Below are 19,760 nucleotides of genomic sequence, written 5' to 3'. Positions count from 1 at the left end.
GCCATGGCACATCCAAGGGCCAGTGGTGAACTGCTAACACCGTTAGTCAGCCTTGCTTTCCTCAGTGACCCCCCCTTCCCCAACACCCACACACCCACAATTTCTGCTCCTGTGTGTGTTTAACTCCATGACATTTGGGAAAAGCCCTGGATTGAGTACGAGACAGAATTTGATAGAATCCTGGCTCAGCCTCTGACTGAGTAAACGTGGGCAATTTAATTAACTTCTGGATTCTTACTTCTAACCTGTAAAAGGAACAATACAGTCTACCTTGTCCAGTCAATCTCAAGAGTGCCGTCCCCCCACCTAGGGTCCAATATGCACGAAATGGGAAGAAAAGCTGGATAGACTCCCGAGGGCTGCTGGAAGTTTGGCCTAAGCCCTATGCTGTGCAGAGAGGATAGATAAGACCTGTCTGTCCCTAAGGCAGCCCAAGGTATTGTGGGTAAATCTGGCCACTGCCCTGGAATGCTCTGATACACTCCCCCCACCTCTTCAAAACCACCCCCCTCGCATGCATTATCTAAGAACATTCTCTGGAAACCAGCCAGAAGCACACTTAACATTAAACAGGGCTAATATCTTCACAGAAATGTATCAGTTTCCATAATTCTTCACCACATTCCTGGGAATTAGCCACAGACTCACCCGAAATCGCACATGGGGTTTGCGTCTGGGCCACCCTCTGCCGTGGCCTCCACTCCTGCATCTAGTTAACTGCCTGAGCCACATACAAATTCCAGCCACAAACCACATCAAAGGGGATTCGCTTCCATCCCATAAATGATTGACAAAAATCGTGTCAAACATGACGCTGGTGGGAAAATGGCTCAACCCTTTCTTTCTCTAAAGGGAGTTCAGAAAAAATAAGGCTTCTCTATCATCACCAGGGCTTCTAACGATGAGAAGAGCTTGGAGCCATTGCACAGACCTGACAAGTGTACAGGATGACAATACGACAGCCTTCCTGGAGGAGTTAGATTCAGACCTAACGAAGATGGGATCGTGTTTATTAAAAAGAACGTATTTCTGGAATGTGTAGACTTGAAGGGGGAAACATTCCATGTTTTTGGTGATTACTTGATAATCTTGTTCCCCCTGGAGCATTGCTTAATAACTTGTTCTGTTGTCTATTTCTTCCCTGTAGACCTCCAGAAGTAGGGGAAGCTTCTTAGAAGCCACAAGCTCTTAAGCCTGAGGTGACATCAGGTATTCAGTTTGTGCATGAGTCTTGTTCATGTTTGTTCTTGAGCCAGGAAGGACCCTGTGGCATTTACAACTCCGGGCAGGAGAAAGAGGCTACAACTCTCTAGCCCCAGAGAGCGCTACCTTCTACGTTGCCTTGTGTCTCTTCTACAGAGAAAGGCCTGGGTTTCAGTGGTCCTCTGTCAAGTTAGAAAACAACCTTTCGTCAGTAAATGATTGACCCAGCTGCCCTGGGTGATAAGCTTAGGTAAATAAGCTTGATTCTGCTCCAGCAGTTTCAAGACTTTTAACTCCTTAGGTTCCAAAGCCAAAAAATGCACACGGCTTCCTGGGAAATCCTATCATTTGAGCTTGACAGCTTTCTGCGCAGACAGCATGTTCCTCAGAATTATAATGCAAACCGTTCTGCTATAGCTTGAAAGTGGAAAGAATTCATGCAAACAAAATTCTGGAACAAAGTCATGTTTGAAGAGCCCAGACTAATGGAAGAATTTCAAGAAATCACAAATATGATTTTTATAATGAAAGATAGAAAGCTTTCTAAACCTTTGAAATACGTAGAAGAACAACGACAATTTTCAAAGAGGAGAGAGGAGGGAAGAAAAAGACGGCCCTCTTTGCAGACCTATGTTGGTGGACAAATGATCGAATTCTCTCGATACACACCCACAACTCTGCAACCCATCTCCTTCAGTAGACCATCGTCGGAGACACTCTGGCTACAAGGCTGGGCAAAATGCTTGCTTTGTCATCTTGAGAGAAAGGCCCATGACCAGAGCGATCGCCTACCTTGATTGCTGCTTGGGAATCTGGATTCTTCTCTCAAATTCCTTCCTGACTCAGCAGTGGTGGCCCACGACCATTCCAATCCTTGCTGAAGAGTCTGGGACGGTGATAAGAAGCATCGACACAGGTTTTCGCTTTTTCTCAAGCACAAAACCACGGTGCTCCCCTCTATTTGCTTTCCTGCTCTCCCTGGCCCCTGCAGACGGTGGTCACTGGCTGCGGCCTGCTTGCAGCCAGGTATGTTGACAGATGTGAAGGAGGGAGCCTGCGCTGGTCTCAGCTGCCTGGTCTGGCCAATCATTACAGACCAGTCCAGGCTCTCAGTCCTGCTCAAGCCCGATAGCAGCACGGCGGGGGCAGAAAGCAGATCTGTTAGCGATTGACTATCCAGAAAAGCCGTTATCTTGCAACCAGATCTGTGAGGTAGACAAGTATACAGGGGAGGAAAATCCCTTTTATTTCACTTCTTTTCCTGGTAGCAACCTCAAAAGGGAATTTGGAGGTCACTTTAGCAAATCTCTCATTTAATAGAATTTCTTCTGTTGAATTCCTGCCTGGTGAGAATCATCTGGAAATTCCTTGAACAAATATGGCTGCCATTTATTGAATGTGTGCTGTATACTGAACGGGTATGTATATTAGCATAAATCCTCATGGTAACCTTGAAATTTTAGTCCTATTTTATAGATGAGGGAACAGAAGCTCAAACAGGTAATAGCCATTCAACAAGTAGGTGCTTAAATCGGGATTTGAACTCACTGTTATAAAACGGTGCCAATGTCAATGCACTTTCCATAGTACTCTGTGGTAGGCTGAAGAGCCGCCAGAGATGTCCACGTCCGAATCTTTAGAACCTGTGAATGTGTCACCTTACATGGTAAAAGGGACTTTGTAGGTGGGATCAAGTTAAGAATTTTGAGATGGAAGATTGTCCTGGCTTATCCAGGTGGGCCCCGTATATCACAGGGTCCTTATAAGATGCTAGAATCAAAGGAGACATGGTGATAGAAGGGGCGTCAGAGAGAGGTTAAAGATGCTAAGCTCCTGACTTTGAAAATGCAAGAAATGCTCCTGGCCAAGGAGCATGGCTTCGAGAAGCTGAAAAGGCAAAGAAATGAATTCTCCTCTAGAACCTCCAGAAGGAACGCTGCCCTGCTGGCCCATTTCAGACCTCTGACTCTAGACTTGAAAGGTAATAAATTTGTGCTCTTGTAAGCCACAAAGCTTGTGGTTATTCCTTATATCAGTGATAGAAAACCAATACACACTCTCTCAGAAATACTCTGCCTGTTGGTGAGCTCACTACCTCAGATAGGAGTGCCTTTTATTGGGCCAAACTCTACCTTCTTGCGATGCCAACTCATGGGTCCTGGTTCTTCCCTGCATATCAGGCACTCAGGGAGGCAGTTGCAGATGTTGGGGTAGGACACTGGGAGGAGACTCAGAGACCAGGTTCCTGTCCCAGCTCTGCGTTAGGCCAGTGTTTTCTGTCTGGTTTTCCGTTTTCTCTCCTGTGCCATTAGCACCTGGACAAATGCTCTCTGGTCCTCTCACCTCTAAATGCATAAGATTCTAATACCTCAGTCATGTAACAATCTGAAAATATTTGAAGATATCCCCATCACCTTTTTCTCAGTCCTTTTTAAACTCAGCATCTCTAGTTTCTCATGTGACACGACTTCCAGACCCTTCTCCCTCCTAGCTGTCTTTCTCTGGAAAGGCTCCAACCTGTCCACATCCCTCGAAATGTGACGTTCAGACCTGTGCAGGGCACCCAGTCACTGTCCGTGTCTGCCAGTGTGCCTGGTTTCTCCCATCTCCCATCTCCTACCGCCCTCTCATGCTGGAGCCCATCTGACTCTCCCTCAGGGTCCCTTGGACTTGCTTAGTCCATTCCTTTTTATCTTCCTTTATCCAACTTTATTTTTTGAAAGAGAGCATCCATAATCAACAAATTCATATGAGTCTTAGTTTAGTTCATTTTTTTTAAATAGGAAAGACCCAGGCTTTCTGGTACGAGCCTGTCAGCCATCTTCGCTTGCTCAACAACCTCTCAATGATAGTCCATTCTCACAGGTACTTGACAGACAGTGGTGTGTAAATTTCTTAGAATCATAGATTCCTTTGAGAATCCGAGGAGAGCTACGGATCCTCTACCAGCAGGAAGTGCACATACTTCCAAAATTTTGTGTGTGATGTCAGGGCATTTTGGTCTCGCTGAAGTAGTCCGCTAACCCCTCTGACATGTGGCAGTTAGTCCTAAACCTGCAAGGTTGTTGGGAGGCAGCTTTTGCAAAAGGCAATCTAATGCCTTCTTCCAGGTCCACGCAGACTTCATGGAGGCCTAGAAACCAGACTCAGGCCTCGACTGAGCAGACACCCATTAAGGATCAAGATAGGAAAGTCTCCAGGCCACAAAGCAGAGATGTTCTCAGGTTAAACAAAGACTAGCTTTCAGTGGCCCCCTTTTGCAATGAGAGCTCTGCTTCTGCAGGCCTTTCTCCACAGGATAAATCCCAATCTTTAGACACCAAGGCCCCTTAGATTAAAGCCATCTGCTTGCCCAAGGCTTTTCTCAGTTGCAGGATGCTACTGGACGGAGGCTGACACTTCTGTGTCCCCCTTCCAGTGCTTTCCTAAAACACTGCCCAGCTGTGCAAACAGCCGGTCTGACTAGCACTTTTGTTTAACTGGCACTTGCCCAGGCCATCCTGGGTGAGGTCTGAGGCACATGGGCTTCGGCCACTGTCCCTCCCTGGCACCTTTCCACCCTCTCTGAGAATGAAAGGTTTCAAGTCTTAACAATAATAACACTCCTTCAGCTGCAGTGAGCAGAGCTACAGAGGGATAAACAAAGCAACATACTGCTGATCACGAAGAATTCTTGATCTGGGGGAAGAAAAAAAACACAACAAAAATCCGAGGTATCCAGGCATCCTAACCTCAGGGATGCAAAGCAGCCAGGTTTGTTCCCAGTATTCCCTGGAACCCGGTGTGGCCACAGTGGGACCCAGGGGCCCGGGCCTCCTCCCCCCCGGGACCGCATGCAGAGGCTGGTCTGGGCAGGGACTTCTGCAGGGGACATGGACAGTCTCCTTGTGACAAAAGAGGGGATTGTCCATCTCAAAAAGCAGTTTGTTTATGTACGTATTTATTTAGTTAAGAATGTTCGAAAAGAGCAGAGCCAAACCCAATTCCTGACAAAAGTGTGGGGTACGGTCAACTGCAGATTTCTTCAGCCCGGAAAGGATCATGAGCAAAGGTCATTCCTATAACTTCAGTTTAAAAAATTATTTTGAAATAGTTTTTTTTTTTTTTAAAGATTTTTATTTGAAAGAGAGAGAGACAGAGAGAGAGAGAGAGAGAGACAGAGAGCACAAACAGGGAGGAGGGGCAGAGGGAGAGGGAGAAGAAGACTCCCTGCCGAGCAGGGGGCCCAGGACCCTGAGCCAAAGGCACTTAACCGACTGAGCCACCCAGGTGCCCCTGAAAGGAAATTTTATATCACAGTTGAAAACCCATTATCATTTGCCATAAAGAGACGGTACCCAGAGAATACATACAACCAAGCAAAATGACATTAGATGACGTTAGATGTTGCCTTTTTGAAATTTTTTGCTAGGTACATAAGGGTTACAGGGGTTTCATCACTAAGCTGAGATTTCCTCTCTACTAATCAGAATGATTAAGTGGCTAATGACATGAACGCTATTCAAGGACGTGACCACCTTCCACGTCACACCATCCAGCATGCACCAGTGGCATGAACCCCATGGTGATCAATGCGTAGCTGGTGCAGTGATCTAGTACGTTCCCTTTCACTATCTGAATGTAACTGCTTCCCTTCTTATGAATTTGTTTCTGCTAACTCATTTACCAGTAAACTCAAGAGGTAGCAGTTAGCCATGTATAAGGGTTTGTGCTGCTGGGTCCTCGGAGGAGGTGGGTGCAAAGTCTCCATCCTCAGGACTAGGAACTACTCTTGGGAAGGTACTGAGTGCCAGGCTCTGTGCTAAAATGCTTTCTGTATAGTTTCCTATGTGAACTCCTCAATAACTTATTAGAGGAGGTATTTAGTCCTATGTCCTGTATATTTAGAGATGTTAGTTTGCCTAAAGTCACACAGCCAGGACGTGCTAGAGTGGGAATAGAAACACAGGGCTGTGCATCTCTGAAATGCCTGTTGCCATAGCTTCTGTGCTCAGTAGAATGTTCATAACCCAGTTATAATATGAAATATTAATTTGTACATAATGTACCGGCTCCATTCTCACAGAGCAATGTTTCAACCCAAGTGTATGTTCAGAAATTGAGGCCGGCCGGTACAGTCTGCAACTACACCATGCAGGTTTTACCCACTTTGCCTACGTTTAAACCCAGCCTTATCTTCATTGTGTAATTTTTTTTTTTTTTTTATGAAAACCCAATGTGGGGATGTCTGGGTGGCTCAGTGGTTGAGCGTCTGCCTTCAGTTCAGGGCATGATCCTGGGGCCCCGGGATTGAGTCCCACATCGGGCTCCCTGCAAGGGGGGCCTGTTTCTCTGTCTATGTCTCTGCCTCTCTCTCTCTCTCTCTCTCTCATGAATAAATAAATAAAATCTTTAAAAAAAAATGGGAATGACTGAATGTGGTGTTTATGAAAGCCAACCAGAAGACAGGATGGTAGATTTACTAAAGACTAACTAAAAATACAGGTGAAAAATCTATGACCTTGTTCTTCAATTGCTACTTAACTTGAACAGAATGTGATTATCCCTAATTAGCTGTGGTAACATTCAACTATATGAAATGAATGGAATTAACGGAATTAATTTCATCTCTGCTAAATTCATACACAGGACTCTCACCTCAACCCATTCTTTTTGCAAGGCATAGGGCAAAAAGCGAAATTCACTAAAATTAAGTAGGCTCAGGTATCCTACCAAAAAGAATTAGGAAAGAACAAGGGAAAGAGTGGAATCTTCGTTGCCAACAGAGCCTGGATGCCCACTCTTATTTACTCTGTGTGTGCACAAACATATAATCTCTGCATTGTTCTATCTCCGGGCATGTGGTAGTCACTCAGAGTAACACGGGCTGGAGATGGTGGTCGGGTGAGTATTGGGGCCCCCAGGACCTGGCCCAAGCCTACAACAAACAGCTGAAGTGCCGGGGGTAAAGCTTGGAAAAGTAAAGGTGACGAGGCTGTGCACACATTTCCTGCTCATCCTGGGGACCACGGGCATGTGCAGCCAATTCCGATATGCCTTCATCCACATCATATGATAAGATACCTTATTGATGCTGGGTCTATAGCCTTGAAACAATATTAGAAGTGGGCCAAGAATAAAACGCTTATAGAAACAAGGAAAAGTGCCCACTGACATTTTATATTTATTATTAGGGTTAAGCCTATTTAGGTAGTTCAACTAAAATACAAGAAAAGACATACTGTCATCATATCTATTAGGTTTTTTTTTCACAGTTAAAATGAGGTAATCTGGCTTTACAATGTTTCAGTTGAATTAAGCAGTTTGATCCAGTTTACAAGGAGAAATATTTTTGAACAATTATTTCCTAGGAGGGAAAAAGCCAAGTGAAATGTGTGTGAATAAGATAATTAAGCCACAAAATACATTTCAGAGTACCAAGCAGCATGTATGTAAAATTTTAACTCTAACCTTAAAATTGGTACAATTTATTGTTATTTTTACTTCACTTAGCAAACAGCATGCACTGTAGTATAAAACAAGCATAGAGGACAAACGTAGTATCTAAGAGCCTATTTATCAGATTCACCTATCATCTGAATTGACCAAGATATATTCTGACTATAACAATCTCTGTATTTTCTAAGTGCTTTTCAGCGAGGTTAAGTATTACAGTTGGCATATATACAGTACAAACAATGCATACACAATCTGCATGTGATACTTAATTTGGGGGTATAAATTAGTAAGTATAACAGCAGCAAGGTACCACTGCGTCTAGAATATGTCCTAAGATTTATCATATTGATACTACAGATTCATGACTCAAGTGTTATTAGTGCTACAGACTAATAACAAAGGTAAAACTGCAAATATACAAAGCGACCGAAGGCCTGTTTGACTTCAAAGTGCTGTGCTTCTTGTTGGGCTCCAAGCTGGTGAGCAAGCTCTTGCCATTTTGAATGAAGTGCTGGCCTCAGGTTCTGGGTTCCAATCAGATTCTGTGTGTGTGTGTTGGGGGTGGGGGAGTCAGAATTATACACTGGGGAACGAGGAGCAATCACCTGTGATAAGAGTGCATTTGGGCATCATTGAGTGTGTGCCTTTCTGTGTAAGTTTTGCCAATTCTTATGAATAGTGATTGGCAGATGATAAAGGACAGACAGGAGATGAGAGGAGGAAGTGGTCTTCTGCGGAGGTCAGAAGGAATGAGATGGAAATGCCCCTAGACTATTGATGAGGTTTTCTCAATAGACTGTGGGATTGAGTTCCCCGGGAAGAGAAAAAAAAAACTATCCAAACTATGTGGTTTAGAAAGGAGGCTGAAAACTCCTAAGAGTAAGGTGTTTTTTGGTTTTTTTTGGAGGAAAGACTACGATGCTATATCCACTGCAGGATCAAAAGGGTTATCTTAGAATCTTTTTATAGTGTTTAAGACTGTGCTATTTCAACAACATCAATAGTATTTTGTACCATATTCTTCTAGGTTAAGGGCCAACACAGTGAGATAGTAGCTTTAGTGTCACCATGTCTAGTAGGAAGCTGAGGAAGCCAGAAGGTAAGGAGATAGTACATCTCCTGGGGTAAGAAAGAGCTGTTTGTTTTCATTTGGAATTAATTTCCAGCTAAATCACTTACCACCTAATCAATTCACTGCTGTGTATCCCTAGGTAATATCTGCGAGTGACAAAGTTATGATGGCAAATACTAGGAAGCAGTCTGAGGCAGAGGGCCAAGGAGTACTGAAAAGTTGGTAGAGTTTAGAGGGACAACCATGTTCTTTGCCATACAAAAAAAACTTCCTGTCAGTATGGACATCTGATGTTACCAATTTCTGTTCATTGCCTTTTGGCATAATAAGACCTCGCATGCACTTGGGAAAGCCCACCTCTCAGGAGCTCAAGTGTGCAGCAGCAGATTTCATGCAGCTCCACTCATCTCATTATATGGATTACTAAAGGTGCCGGCGTTGCACTAGTTCTGTGATCCTACACCACACTTTTGAGAAATGAACCCAAATAGCATTTCTTTTCCCATGCCACACAAGGAGGAATTACCACAACCGGGCACCTCCCTGAGTATAAGGCATTTAATTTAATCATAAGGGGCCTGAAATTTTGGGGATCTAGTCAACCAAGGTTTGCAGAACAGCACTAAAGTGGCAGACGGCATCTTTATTCCAGATTAAGGAACCAAGGCAGACTTAGCCTAGGGTTACTTGGTTGCTCAGCCGGGAGAACTCTCATGGCAGTGCCCCACTTGTTAGCCTGTTCCATTTCCCAGGACTTAGAGTAAAAAATTGCAGTCAGCCAATAAAGAACATCACAGAAACTTCAACTGGGGCACGGACTCATTCAGTAAGATGGCCTGAACTTGTGTAGTAGTCCTAGGTCTTCCATGAACAGAAACCGTTTCATTTCAGTTGTAACTTCTGTTTCTCTACCTTTAGAAAGCACTACGCTTTCTTGCCAGGCTGTAATAATGTCTCGTTGGGGAGCCCTTTCGTATGGCAGGATTTAAAAAAAAAAAGAAATGAAATCCTGACCCACCACAAAACTGCATTTTATTCCAGAATGCTCCACCACGTTGTCTTCTTGAACAGGATCAAACTTTGTGATGTGAATGTGAGGTCATGAAAGAAGAACTAGGATTCTTAAGATTGAGCATGACCTGGGCTCAGATCTTGTGCTTTTCTTTGAGTTTATATAAAAATCCTGGGTTTGTACTGTGGCTTAACTATTCCCAAGAATTCAGGGGTTGTGGACTCGGTGCTAAGGAAAAATAAGTTAATTATTGGAGAATCTCCTACAGCATACATGTGTTTTTTTGGCATGACCCTCTTAAGTCTGCCATTCACTTAAAATTAAATCCTCAATAACTTATCATTCCCTTCCATCAATTCTATCTTGACTTTTCTCCCCAACCCTAAGACTCTCTTCTGTGCCCGTGAAACCACAGTGGTACCTCTAATAGGCTCCAAGTCCAAGCCTTTTAAACACTGCTCTAATCTAACTGAAGCCTGTGATTGTCCTCTCTGCCACAAAGCCATGGAAATGTGGCAAATGGTCCAGAGAGTTCATGAAAAACTCAGCTTACATTTCAGAATAACTGTGGCCCCAAATCCTCCGAAACTAAAGCCTTCTTTGGCTCAGTCAAGTAGCTTTTTAGTTGATCTTGAAGTGAATTCTGAGGAAGCACGATAACCTTGTTGGATCTTACGAGAATAAATGATGTGGTTGGGTCAACCATTATTATTGTTGGCGGTTGCAGAATGAGTCACAGACCTACTCCCTCTGTCCTATCACGGAGTCGCCTGCTTGGCCTTAGGTCCAAGAGCAGAATGCACAAATCCTTTGTGATATGTCAAACAACTGTTCCTTGGAGCAGAGAATCTGCCAATTCAAGGGTGTTTATCGAGAGTGAACTGCAAATGCTTCTCCTCCGGTCTCCCAGAAATCCTGTGCAGAATTTCAGAATGCAACCAGAGCACTATGACAACTCAGAGCACTATGAGGGAGTGAGCACCTGCACTTGCCACATGCAGCAGGACTCCACACACATGACCTTGGGATCATTTTCTGTGCTTCTGTGTCACGCTCGATGACTTCGTCTTACCAGGCAAACACTGAGGTGCACTTACATGTTACAACCCAAGAGAAGTGCAATTATATCTTTTAAAACTAAAGGAAAAAAAATCAAGTAAACATTTCACTGAACAGTCAGCAGCCCTTGGGTGTCACTGGCATCCTGTGGAGATACCTGCCGACACACCTGGCCTCATAGCACCAAGCACCTGGGCAAAGCTGAGGCTCAAATAAAACAGAGCAGAGTAATTCTCCTCTTGCCTCCCGATCTCTTTGCCAAGTAACAAAGGGTTAAAAGGGGCAAGGATCTAGTCCCTAGCAATTGACCAAGAGAGTTAAAAATAAAACCAAATGAAACAGTAAGGACACAAAGAAATCCCTGAGGGTAGGCCAGGGATTTCAGAGCTTGCCACTGGGGTTTAATAGCAGAATTGAAGAACAATTGAGAAAGGGAGGGCATTTCCGTTCTTACTCCTTCCCAGAGAAGGCCCTCAGAAATTGACAAGACAATCCCAGAAACCTTTGGGAGAAGGGGTTCAAATGCAGGAGCAGGAAACGTGAAACCAGATTTTCCCAGAGGCATTTGCGTTGTGTCTTCCCCCTCAGCTGCCGATGCTACAGGTCAGGGCTGAACTGACTTGACCTCCAGTGGAGTCTGGAAGACCAAGGCTGGGGCATGCGCCTGGAGCTCACCCCGGGTGCCCCCCTCTGCAGGCGACTTGGAAGACCCAGCCATGAGAATGGCGGAGTAGAAATGGCAAGCCGCAGGGGGCTGGCCCAACGATCCTCGTGCACACACACATCCATCAAGGATTCCATGGTTATCTTTCTTCCTGAAGAATCCAGACAGGGACATCTCCTTAGAGATCCTCGGAAAGTTCTGAGGAGCACCCCTGCATATACACTCCCATGCCCAGTTTTCTTTCTGGCTCCCTCCTTTGTGACCTCCTGCTGGAGTCTTCCTCAAGAGTTCTTCATGACCCGTAGCATCCTCTGCTGTGGTGCATGGCCGGGTAGGGGGTGCTCAGGTCTGGACCACACCCACACGGGCTCCCTGTCCCACCACGACTGGGGAGCTGGGAACAACTGCGGCCGGGTCAGAGTGTGTCAGAGGTCACTCACAGTCCTGAAAGGCATGGGCAGCATCAGGCCTAGGTGAACAAAGTTCAGGAAGCTCCTTTGTGAGTGCTCTCGAGGTAAGAAGCACTGAAGATACTTAATCTATAAATAAATAAATGCATAAATAGAGTAATAAATAAATAAATAAATAAAAACACAAGAGGGCTCTTTGTAGATAAGTACCTCCTATCAATTAAAAAAAGAAGAATCCCCTCTTGAGTTTCAGAGGCCTCCTGCAGTGGTGATTAGCAGGCTCAAAACAACCTGCAGAAAGTAGAACAATCAAGACACAAGCTGGAAATGTTCCAACACTGGGTATCTCTCCCTTGATGACACACGAGTCATCCTGAATGTCCCGAGGTAGTCTTGTTTTCAAGGAGTTACAGAACAGCTCCAAACTCACTTGGGGCTTCCTCCTTAAATCCATTGCACTTCCCCACACATACTGAGTCTGCCTCCCCGGTGCCATAAACCAGATGCCTTCCGTCGGCGTTACGTGTCACAGCACGGACCAGAGTCCTAGGCAGATAGCAACGAAATGCCATTCCAAGACCTGGCTTGAAGATCCCATTCCAAAAAAGACTTTGCCAGAATGAGGCAGGAGTTTACCTGGCAGCCATTTTGGGAAAAGTTATAGGATTAAACCAAAGAAACGTGGCATGCAACAAACATGCGTGTCTATCTCCTGCTGGGCCCCACACTGAAAGGATCTCCCACCACTGCTCCTTTCACTTTTCAGAAGGGGCCAATAGAAATAGAAAGGAATCAGTGTTTTAAGACTGGGACACACATTTCTGATACCAAAGGCGATATGCACTGTTTATCTAAAGAATGAAGGTGACCAGTTCCCAAGCACAAGCTATGCGAGAACAGCTTGCGGCTGGAATAGCCTGGTGATAAATAAGTCTTACTCTCTAAGGGAAGAAGTGGTGACATTCAACATGCCAGAGAGAACCGGTGCTTGGCCCTTTTCTCCCTCAAAGCCCTAGGCTGATGTTAGAGCCACCCCACAGGGCCTTCCACACCTGCAATGAGCCATTCTTTTGACTAAAATGCCTTTTTGGGTTCAGTCTTCTCCCTGGCTCAAACACAACATTTGTCCTGGAAGACAGCAGGAAACTGGGCCAAGTAGGAGACACTCAATGGAACCTGGAGACCCCAATTCCCTATTACATTCAATATCATGAGCCACTGGGAAGACCCTGACTTTGATCACATGAAACATGCTTCTTCCCTTGGACTTAAAAGTTTTTTAAAAGTCTCCTTTGGGAAAAATGCAATTAAAAGCTCTGTATGTTATCCAAATAGCCCTATGAAGAGGGTAAAATGCCCTCCTCCTCCTACTTTCCCATCACTGCCCAGGGCCATCCTAATAGGAAACCCTTCAGAACTCTGGCCGAGATCAACAAAGTCAACATTAAATCAAAAATCAAATCAGCATTTAGCCAAAGCTCTATCCTCCTGTAGGAGGTCATTCAATTCAATGACAGTCGTGGCAAAGTCCACCAGGTCCACAAAGTCAGAAGTGATGATGTTGACTCCCATGGCTCCGGGCTTCTGAGTTTTCACCCAGTCCAGGATGGCAGGAAGATTCCTACACAGAAGGGAGAACAGAGAGCAGAGTTTAAAAGAACTCTTCCAGAAATGGAAGAAAGACATTTCCATTAATGTGACAAAAGTATGTCAATGAAAGCACAAGCCCCCAGTGGTTCATCTGTTTAAGCGATGTGTCTCTTTCAGGGATGAAGTGATGTCTCCTCCACTAGAGAACTGTACTCCCAGGGTGTCTGCGCTGGAAGAGATGATTTGTCTCAAGCACCAAAGAGATAACCATGTCGGTAGGACCTTGAAAGACTAAGGTCAAGAGCCTAATTATTGGTAGGTTCTTTAATTTATTTTTTAAATCATAAACATTTTCAAACACACTGTAACCCTGAAAGAAATTTACAGTAAGTGCATCCACCACCTCTCTTCTACCGCGAATATTTTACAGTACTTGCTTGCCACATATCTGCCCATCAACCCATCACTCTATCCTTCCATCAAAACATCTTATATTTTTGACAAATTTCAACTGCAAACACCTGGTATTTGGGCACCTTACACATGCCCCAAATACCTCAGTACGTATATCATTAACAGAGACTCAATACTGTTTAAATCTTTCTTTTGACATAAACTTGCATCCAGTAAAATGGGGAAATCTTAAGTGTTTCTAGTTGACTTGTGACAAGTGTATACATGTGATGCAAACCCATGTCAAGGTACAGAACGTTACCAGCACCCCAGAAGGTTCCTGCGTGCACCTTCCTCATCAATCCCTGCCCGCATCCCCCCGGGGGCAACAATTATCCTAATTTTTTTTTTCTACCATTGATAAAATTTGCCTGTTCTAGAACTTCATGTAAATTCAGCAATATGTATTCCTTTGTGTGAGTTTCTTTCACTCAGCAATACGGTTTCGGAATCCACCCATGTCGTTGCATCCATCAGTAGCGTGTTCTTCGTTTTAATCACTGCACTAGTCCACCGCGTGAATATGCTGCAGTTTGTTTATCCACTTCTCCTACTCAGGAATAAATGAGATGTTACTAAGTTTTGGATATTATGGATAAAACTGTTATGGGCATTCTTACCAAAGTCTTTTTGTGGAGATTTATTTTCATTCCTTTTGGAAAAATACCGAGGACTAAAATTGCTTTATTATACCATAGATTTACATTTAGTTTTATAAGAAACTTCCAGATCTTTTCCCAAAGGGCTTGTTCCATTATATATTCCCAACAAAGTACGAGAATCCTGGTTACTTAAGAGCCTTCCCAAAATTTGGCACAATTCACCATTTTATTTTTAGCCATTCCAGCAGGTATGCAAAAATATGACTATTGACCATTTGTCGTCCCCTTTGGAAAGTACCTGCTCAATTATTTTACTCATTCTTTTTTTTTTCTTTTTAATTGTTGAGTTGTAGAAGTTATTTATATATTCTAGATACTAGTCTTTTCTCAGATGTGCTTTTTGATGTTTTATCCTTGCCTACAACTTGTCTACTCATTTTCTTAAAGGCATAATTTTGGAGAGCTCAATTCCTTAATGTTGATGGAGTCTAACTTACCAGTTTTTTTCTTTTATAATTTCTGTCACCTATCTAGGAAACCCTGTTTGGTCCCAGGTCACAAAAATATTTTCCTGTTTTCTTCTATAAGCTTTAGCTTTCCTGTTAGGCCCAAGATTCATCTCAAGCTAATTTTTATATATGGTATGAAGTAGGGGTCAGGGTTCACTTCTCCCATAGGGATACCCAGTTATTCCAGAAGTTTATGTGGCTTCTTAATACTTACTCAGTGGCCTCACAAACAGTCTGTTGGTCACATCTTATAATTCTATAATTTTCTATTTGATAGCCAGAATGTTTTGCCCGAGGCAGCTCACAATTTGGTGATGTTAACAAATGACAATTTAATGTGATGCCTTCTGTATTAGCAGGAAATGTAAATACCATGGAGGGTAGAGAGGAAGGCATAGTGAAGTATCCTGCATAGTTTGGCATCGTGGTAAAAACAGCTCACTACATACTTGATAAGCTGAGGAGACTTTAAGGAAGATACAACCCATGGCTTACGTTTTAGTTAATGGATAGGAGAATTTTTAGGAAGGATTTGCTCTAGGCCAAAATTAAAAATACTTTTACCTTAACGGGCCCCCTTCTCTTCCTCTGGTGACGTTCTCCTTGATCTTCTTTCTTTCTTTTAAGATTTTATTTATTTATTCACGAGAGACACAGAGAGAGAGAGAGAGAGAGAGAGGCAGAGACACAGGCAGAGGGAGAAGCAGGCTCCATGCTGGGAGCCCAACGTGGGACTAGATCTTGGGTCTCCAGGATTAGGCCCTGGGCTGAAGGCGGTGCTAAACCGCTGAGCCACCCGGGCTGCCCTCCTTGACTGTCATCTTCTCCTTCCAAGCTGCCCTCCCTTGAGCATACATCCTGACCTCTCAGTCTCCTCCTAGATGACACTGTCTGGGCCTTGCTAGCATTTCGCCTTTCTCTCTCTTTTCCTCTTCCATGACAATGATGATCAGTCCCAGGTCGCTTCCCTCACTCAGTGGACCCACTGACCATGGGCTAAAACATATCTCATAAATCAATTTGCATTTTAAAAATATTTTATTTATTTATTCATGAGAGACACAGAGAGAAAGGCAGAGACACAGGCAGAGGAGAATCAGGATCCCCGTGGGGAGCCCCATGCAGGACTCAATCCCAGGACCCCAGGATCATGGCCTGAGCCAAAGGCAGATGCTCAACCACTGAGCCACCCAGGTGCTCCTCAATTTGCATTTTTATGTTAGTAAGCTAAGTAGGATTTAAAAAACCACCACCGGGCAGCCTAGGTAGCTCAGTGGTTTAGTGCTGCCTTCAGCCCAGGGCCTGACCGTGGAGACGCGGGATCGAGTCCCACGTTGGGCTCCCTGCATGGAGCCTGCTTCTCCCTCTGCCTGTGTCTCTGCCTCTCTCTCTGTCTCTCATGAATAAATAAATAAATAATCTTTTAAAAAAATAAAATAAAAAACCACCATCACAGGAGTAAGTCCATTTTTAACTGGGTCTCCTGAAGACTTAATAACCTTAATTTGACCTTATCCAGTTTCTTCATTACTCAGTCTCTCCCCCTGTAAAATGGGGATACTACTATTACTTATCTTGTATGGATTTGGGGGGGAATTAAATAAGGTAATACATGAAAGGTGCTTAAAACTTTGCCTGGGGGGCACCTGGGGGGCTCAGCGGGTTAAGCGTCTGCCTTCCCTCAGGTTATGATCTCAGGGTCCTGAGATCAAGCCCCGCATCCGGCTCCTGTTCAGTGGGGAGTCTGCTTCTCGTTCTCCCTCTGCCCCATTCCCCACCTCATGCATGCTCTCTCTCTCACTTTTATGCTCCCTCTCTCAAGTAAATAAATAAAATCTTAAAAAAAAAAAAAAAAGAAGAAGAATTTTGCCTGGGACATAGTAAGCACTATGAGTGTTTGGCACCAGAGCAGGAATCACACATGGTAGAGTGTAGGCTAGAGATAATCTGAAGGCTAGCAACGGAACACCACAAATAGCGTCTTCCCTTGGCGAAAGAGACCTGGAATACACAGTGGCCCACAGGAAGGCCACTGTAGTCCTGAACCTGATCCATTCAGGACTTCTTTTTATTTTTTATTTTTTCAAGATTCATTTATTTATTTTAGAGAGAGAGATACACACACAACACACACACAGAGACAGAGGCTGAGGGGCAGAGAGAATCCCAAGCTGACTCTGAGCTGAGCAGAGAACCCAACTTAGGCTCCATCCCAAGACCCTGCGATCACCCTGAGTGGTGAAACCAAGAGTCAGATGCTCAACTGCCTTTGCCACGTAGGTGTCCCATGACTTCTTTTTACAATCCACTCGTCAGGGGTGCCTGGCTGGCTCCGTCAGTAGAGCATGCGACTCTTGATCTCAGGGTGGCAAGTTCAAGCCCCACATTGGGTGTAGAGCTTACTTAAAAAACCAAAAAACCAACAACAAATCCACTGCTTAGTGTTTAGGTATGAAATGCCGGCGCCATCTTCTGGTCATCATGGGGAAATGAGAATTCAAGGCTGGTGGCGACTCCAGGTGACTCCAGCCAAAGCCAAACCACAGGGGATCCCTGGAGCCTGAGAGGAGAAATGTGGGAAAGGCATCCACCTGCGGGTCTCCGGTGACAAAGAGCTCTGTCAGCTTCGGGTTGCATGTATCAACCTTCCTCAAGGCAGGGATCAAATAACCCGGATTATGTACAAAGACAGGAAAATGTAGAACTGTGAGGAGAAGCCGCTTTATTTTCTTAACTCTTGGCCTTTACCAAGGAGAGATGGGGGCAGAGAGCTGAGCCAGGTACTGCCGACAGGCCCGTGAAGCACCAGGTCCCATGAGCAGAACCATGGATTCGAAACCTGCCTTGCCTTTGAAGCCCATTGAGAGAAGAAGGCTGACCTCTGTGTTTCTGGGTTTTCCAGAGAGATGGCCTGCCTCTTTAGTGCCAGTCACTGTGGTAGGTGTGGTCATACTAAGACGCTATAGTTTTGTTCATATTATTAACCCTTTGAGTGGCGATAAAGAGAGCTCAGAGACCTCAGGAAATTCGTCCAAGGCCACCCTGTGGTTAAGAGACTACGCTAGTGTGCTAAGGCTGCCACAGAAAAATGCCAGACTGAACGGCTTCAACAAAAATGTATTTTCTCACAGTTCTGAGGCAGGGAGTCCGAGATCAAGAGGTTGGCAGGTCTGGGTTCTTCTGACGTTTCTCTCCTTGGCTTGCAGGAGGCCGCCTTCCTGCTGTGTCCTCACATCATCTTATCTCTGAGCACACACATCCCTGGAGGCTCTTTGTATGTCCAAATGTCCTCCTCTTATGAGGACACCTGTCAGACTGGATTAGGGCCCACCCTAGTGGCCTCATTTTAACTTAATCACCTCTTTGAAGACCCTGTCTCCAACTATGGTCACATTCTGATATGGGGGCCTGGGGCTTCTACATACACATTTTCAGGGAACTGAATTCAGCCCATAACAGGCACCAGGTCAGGCTGTAGTCTCAGGCTTGATGTCAGTCTGTGTCCCCTTCTATGGCTCCATGGCTGCTCTGTCCTTGAGCTTAGGCAAATCTTGCCCTCATTTAATTTCAGCAGGAGGGCAAGGTTTCTAAGAATCTAGGGGAATCGATCCTAGAAATTCAGACTGACGGCTCGATTTTTCATGGCTTCCTTTTAGGGTGATAAACCAAAGCTAACCAGATCTCAGGTCCAAAGTTTCACCTAAGAGTTAGGTTAACTTCCTACTGGAAAAAAAAAAAAAAAAGAATCACCTCTACATTTGTGGGAAAATACCTGATCTTTGTCCTCTTGGTTAAGCTGATAACCAGTGCTCAGGAACCAGCCTCACAGCCCCCAGTGCCCTCGTTAGGACAGACCTCTTGGACTTAGAAGTGCTGATCTCCGATGCTTGTGCAACTGCCCGGAGGCAACGGTGGCCGCACATTGTCGTGCTGGTTTTTGCGTACAAGCTCTTGACTCAGTTTCTCCCTTCAGTGGATGAGGGGGCCTAGGAATGCGTGCTGCCTCCCTGGAATATTCTGGAGACTAGTAGCCCCAGGTGTCTTTCCAGTCTTGGGACATCCGCTTGCCACCAGCGGGCAACCACTCTGGCATGCTAGGATCCCTTCGCTTTGGGCACATGCCACCATCATATCACTAACTGGAAGAGCTTTGTGCTTCATCGGCAGCCAGAGAAAGTTCTAGGAATTTACAGGTGTGAGCAGCGTTGTGATTTTGTGGGCTCACAGCTCCAACCAGGAAGATCTGACCAGATTCACGTACAGGCCCGTGGAGCAGAAAGGAGCAGAGCGATGAAATATGCTATATTCAAGTCCGTGGTGAATGTGGGAAGGGCAGCAGCCCAACAGGCAGAAGGCCGGAGTCACGGCACGTTATTGCCTCTGACCCGCTCTGTGGACCTGGGGCACTAACCTTACCAAGTCCCATCTGAAATGGGGACAATAATGTGCTCTAGCCCCGGAGGCTGGCTTAATGTAAGAATCAAATGAAATCATCTGCTAGAGGGCAATTTATATTCTAAATACAGTATGCAGATAAAACTTAACCTGATTTTTAAATACCTTCTCTCTGTTATTAGTACAACTCTGCACAGACTTTATACTGTTATTTTCACAGCGCTTTGTAGAAATTTACATATTTAAGAAAAGAGAACATGGGGATGCCTAAGTGGCTCAGTTGGTTAAACGTCTACCTTTGACTCGGGTCATGATACCCCAGGGTCCTGGGATCAAGTTCCAAGTTGGGCTCC

General features: G+C 44.8%; 2 protein-coding genes across 12 annotated transcripts in view; both read right to left on the bottom strand.

Annotated features, from left to right (window-relative positions):
• The window catches only part of PHLDB2 (pleckstrin homology like domain family B member 2), a 217,085-nt gene extending 214,853 nt beyond the window's left edge, over nt 1–2,232 (bottom strand). For 4 of the 11 annotated variants that reach the window (XM_038582782.1, XM_038582785.1, XM_038582784.1 and 1 more), the window contains exon 1: nt 1,996–2,219. The gene's annotated coding sequence lies outside the window, so the exon portion shown is untranslated. Of the gene's footprint in view, nt 1–1,995 lie in introns of all 11 variants that reach the window. The other 7 variants (XM_038582783.1, XM_038582786.1, XM_038582787.1 and 4 more) reach the window with 3 other exon arrangements.
• A 5,114-nt stretch (nt 2,233–7,346) lies between these two features.
• Nucleotides 7,347–19,760, bottom strand: part of PLCXD2 (phosphatidylinositol specific phospholipase C X domain containing 2) — a 49,185-nt gene continuing 36,771 nt past the window's right edge. Inside the window, exon 4 of the mRNA XM_038582781.1 lies at nt 7,347–13,479. Coding sequence (XP_038438709.1) covers nt 13,320–13,479 — 160 coding nt within the window. The 3' untranslated portion in view covers nt 7,347–13,319. The remainder of the gene's footprint in view (nt 13,480–19,760) is intronic.

This window comes from Canis lupus, chromosome 33, assembly GCF_011100685.1.
Source record: "Canis lupus familiaris isolate Mischka breed German Shepherd chromosome 33, alternate assembly UU_Cfam_GSD_1.0, whole genome shotgun sequence".
In the NCBI taxonomy this organism is placed as follows: Eukaryota; Metazoa; Chordata; class Mammalia; order Carnivora; family Canidae; genus Canis; species Canis lupus.
Note: the sequence above shows the minus strand (reverse complement) of the source record. Positions and strands in the feature narration are given on the sequence as shown.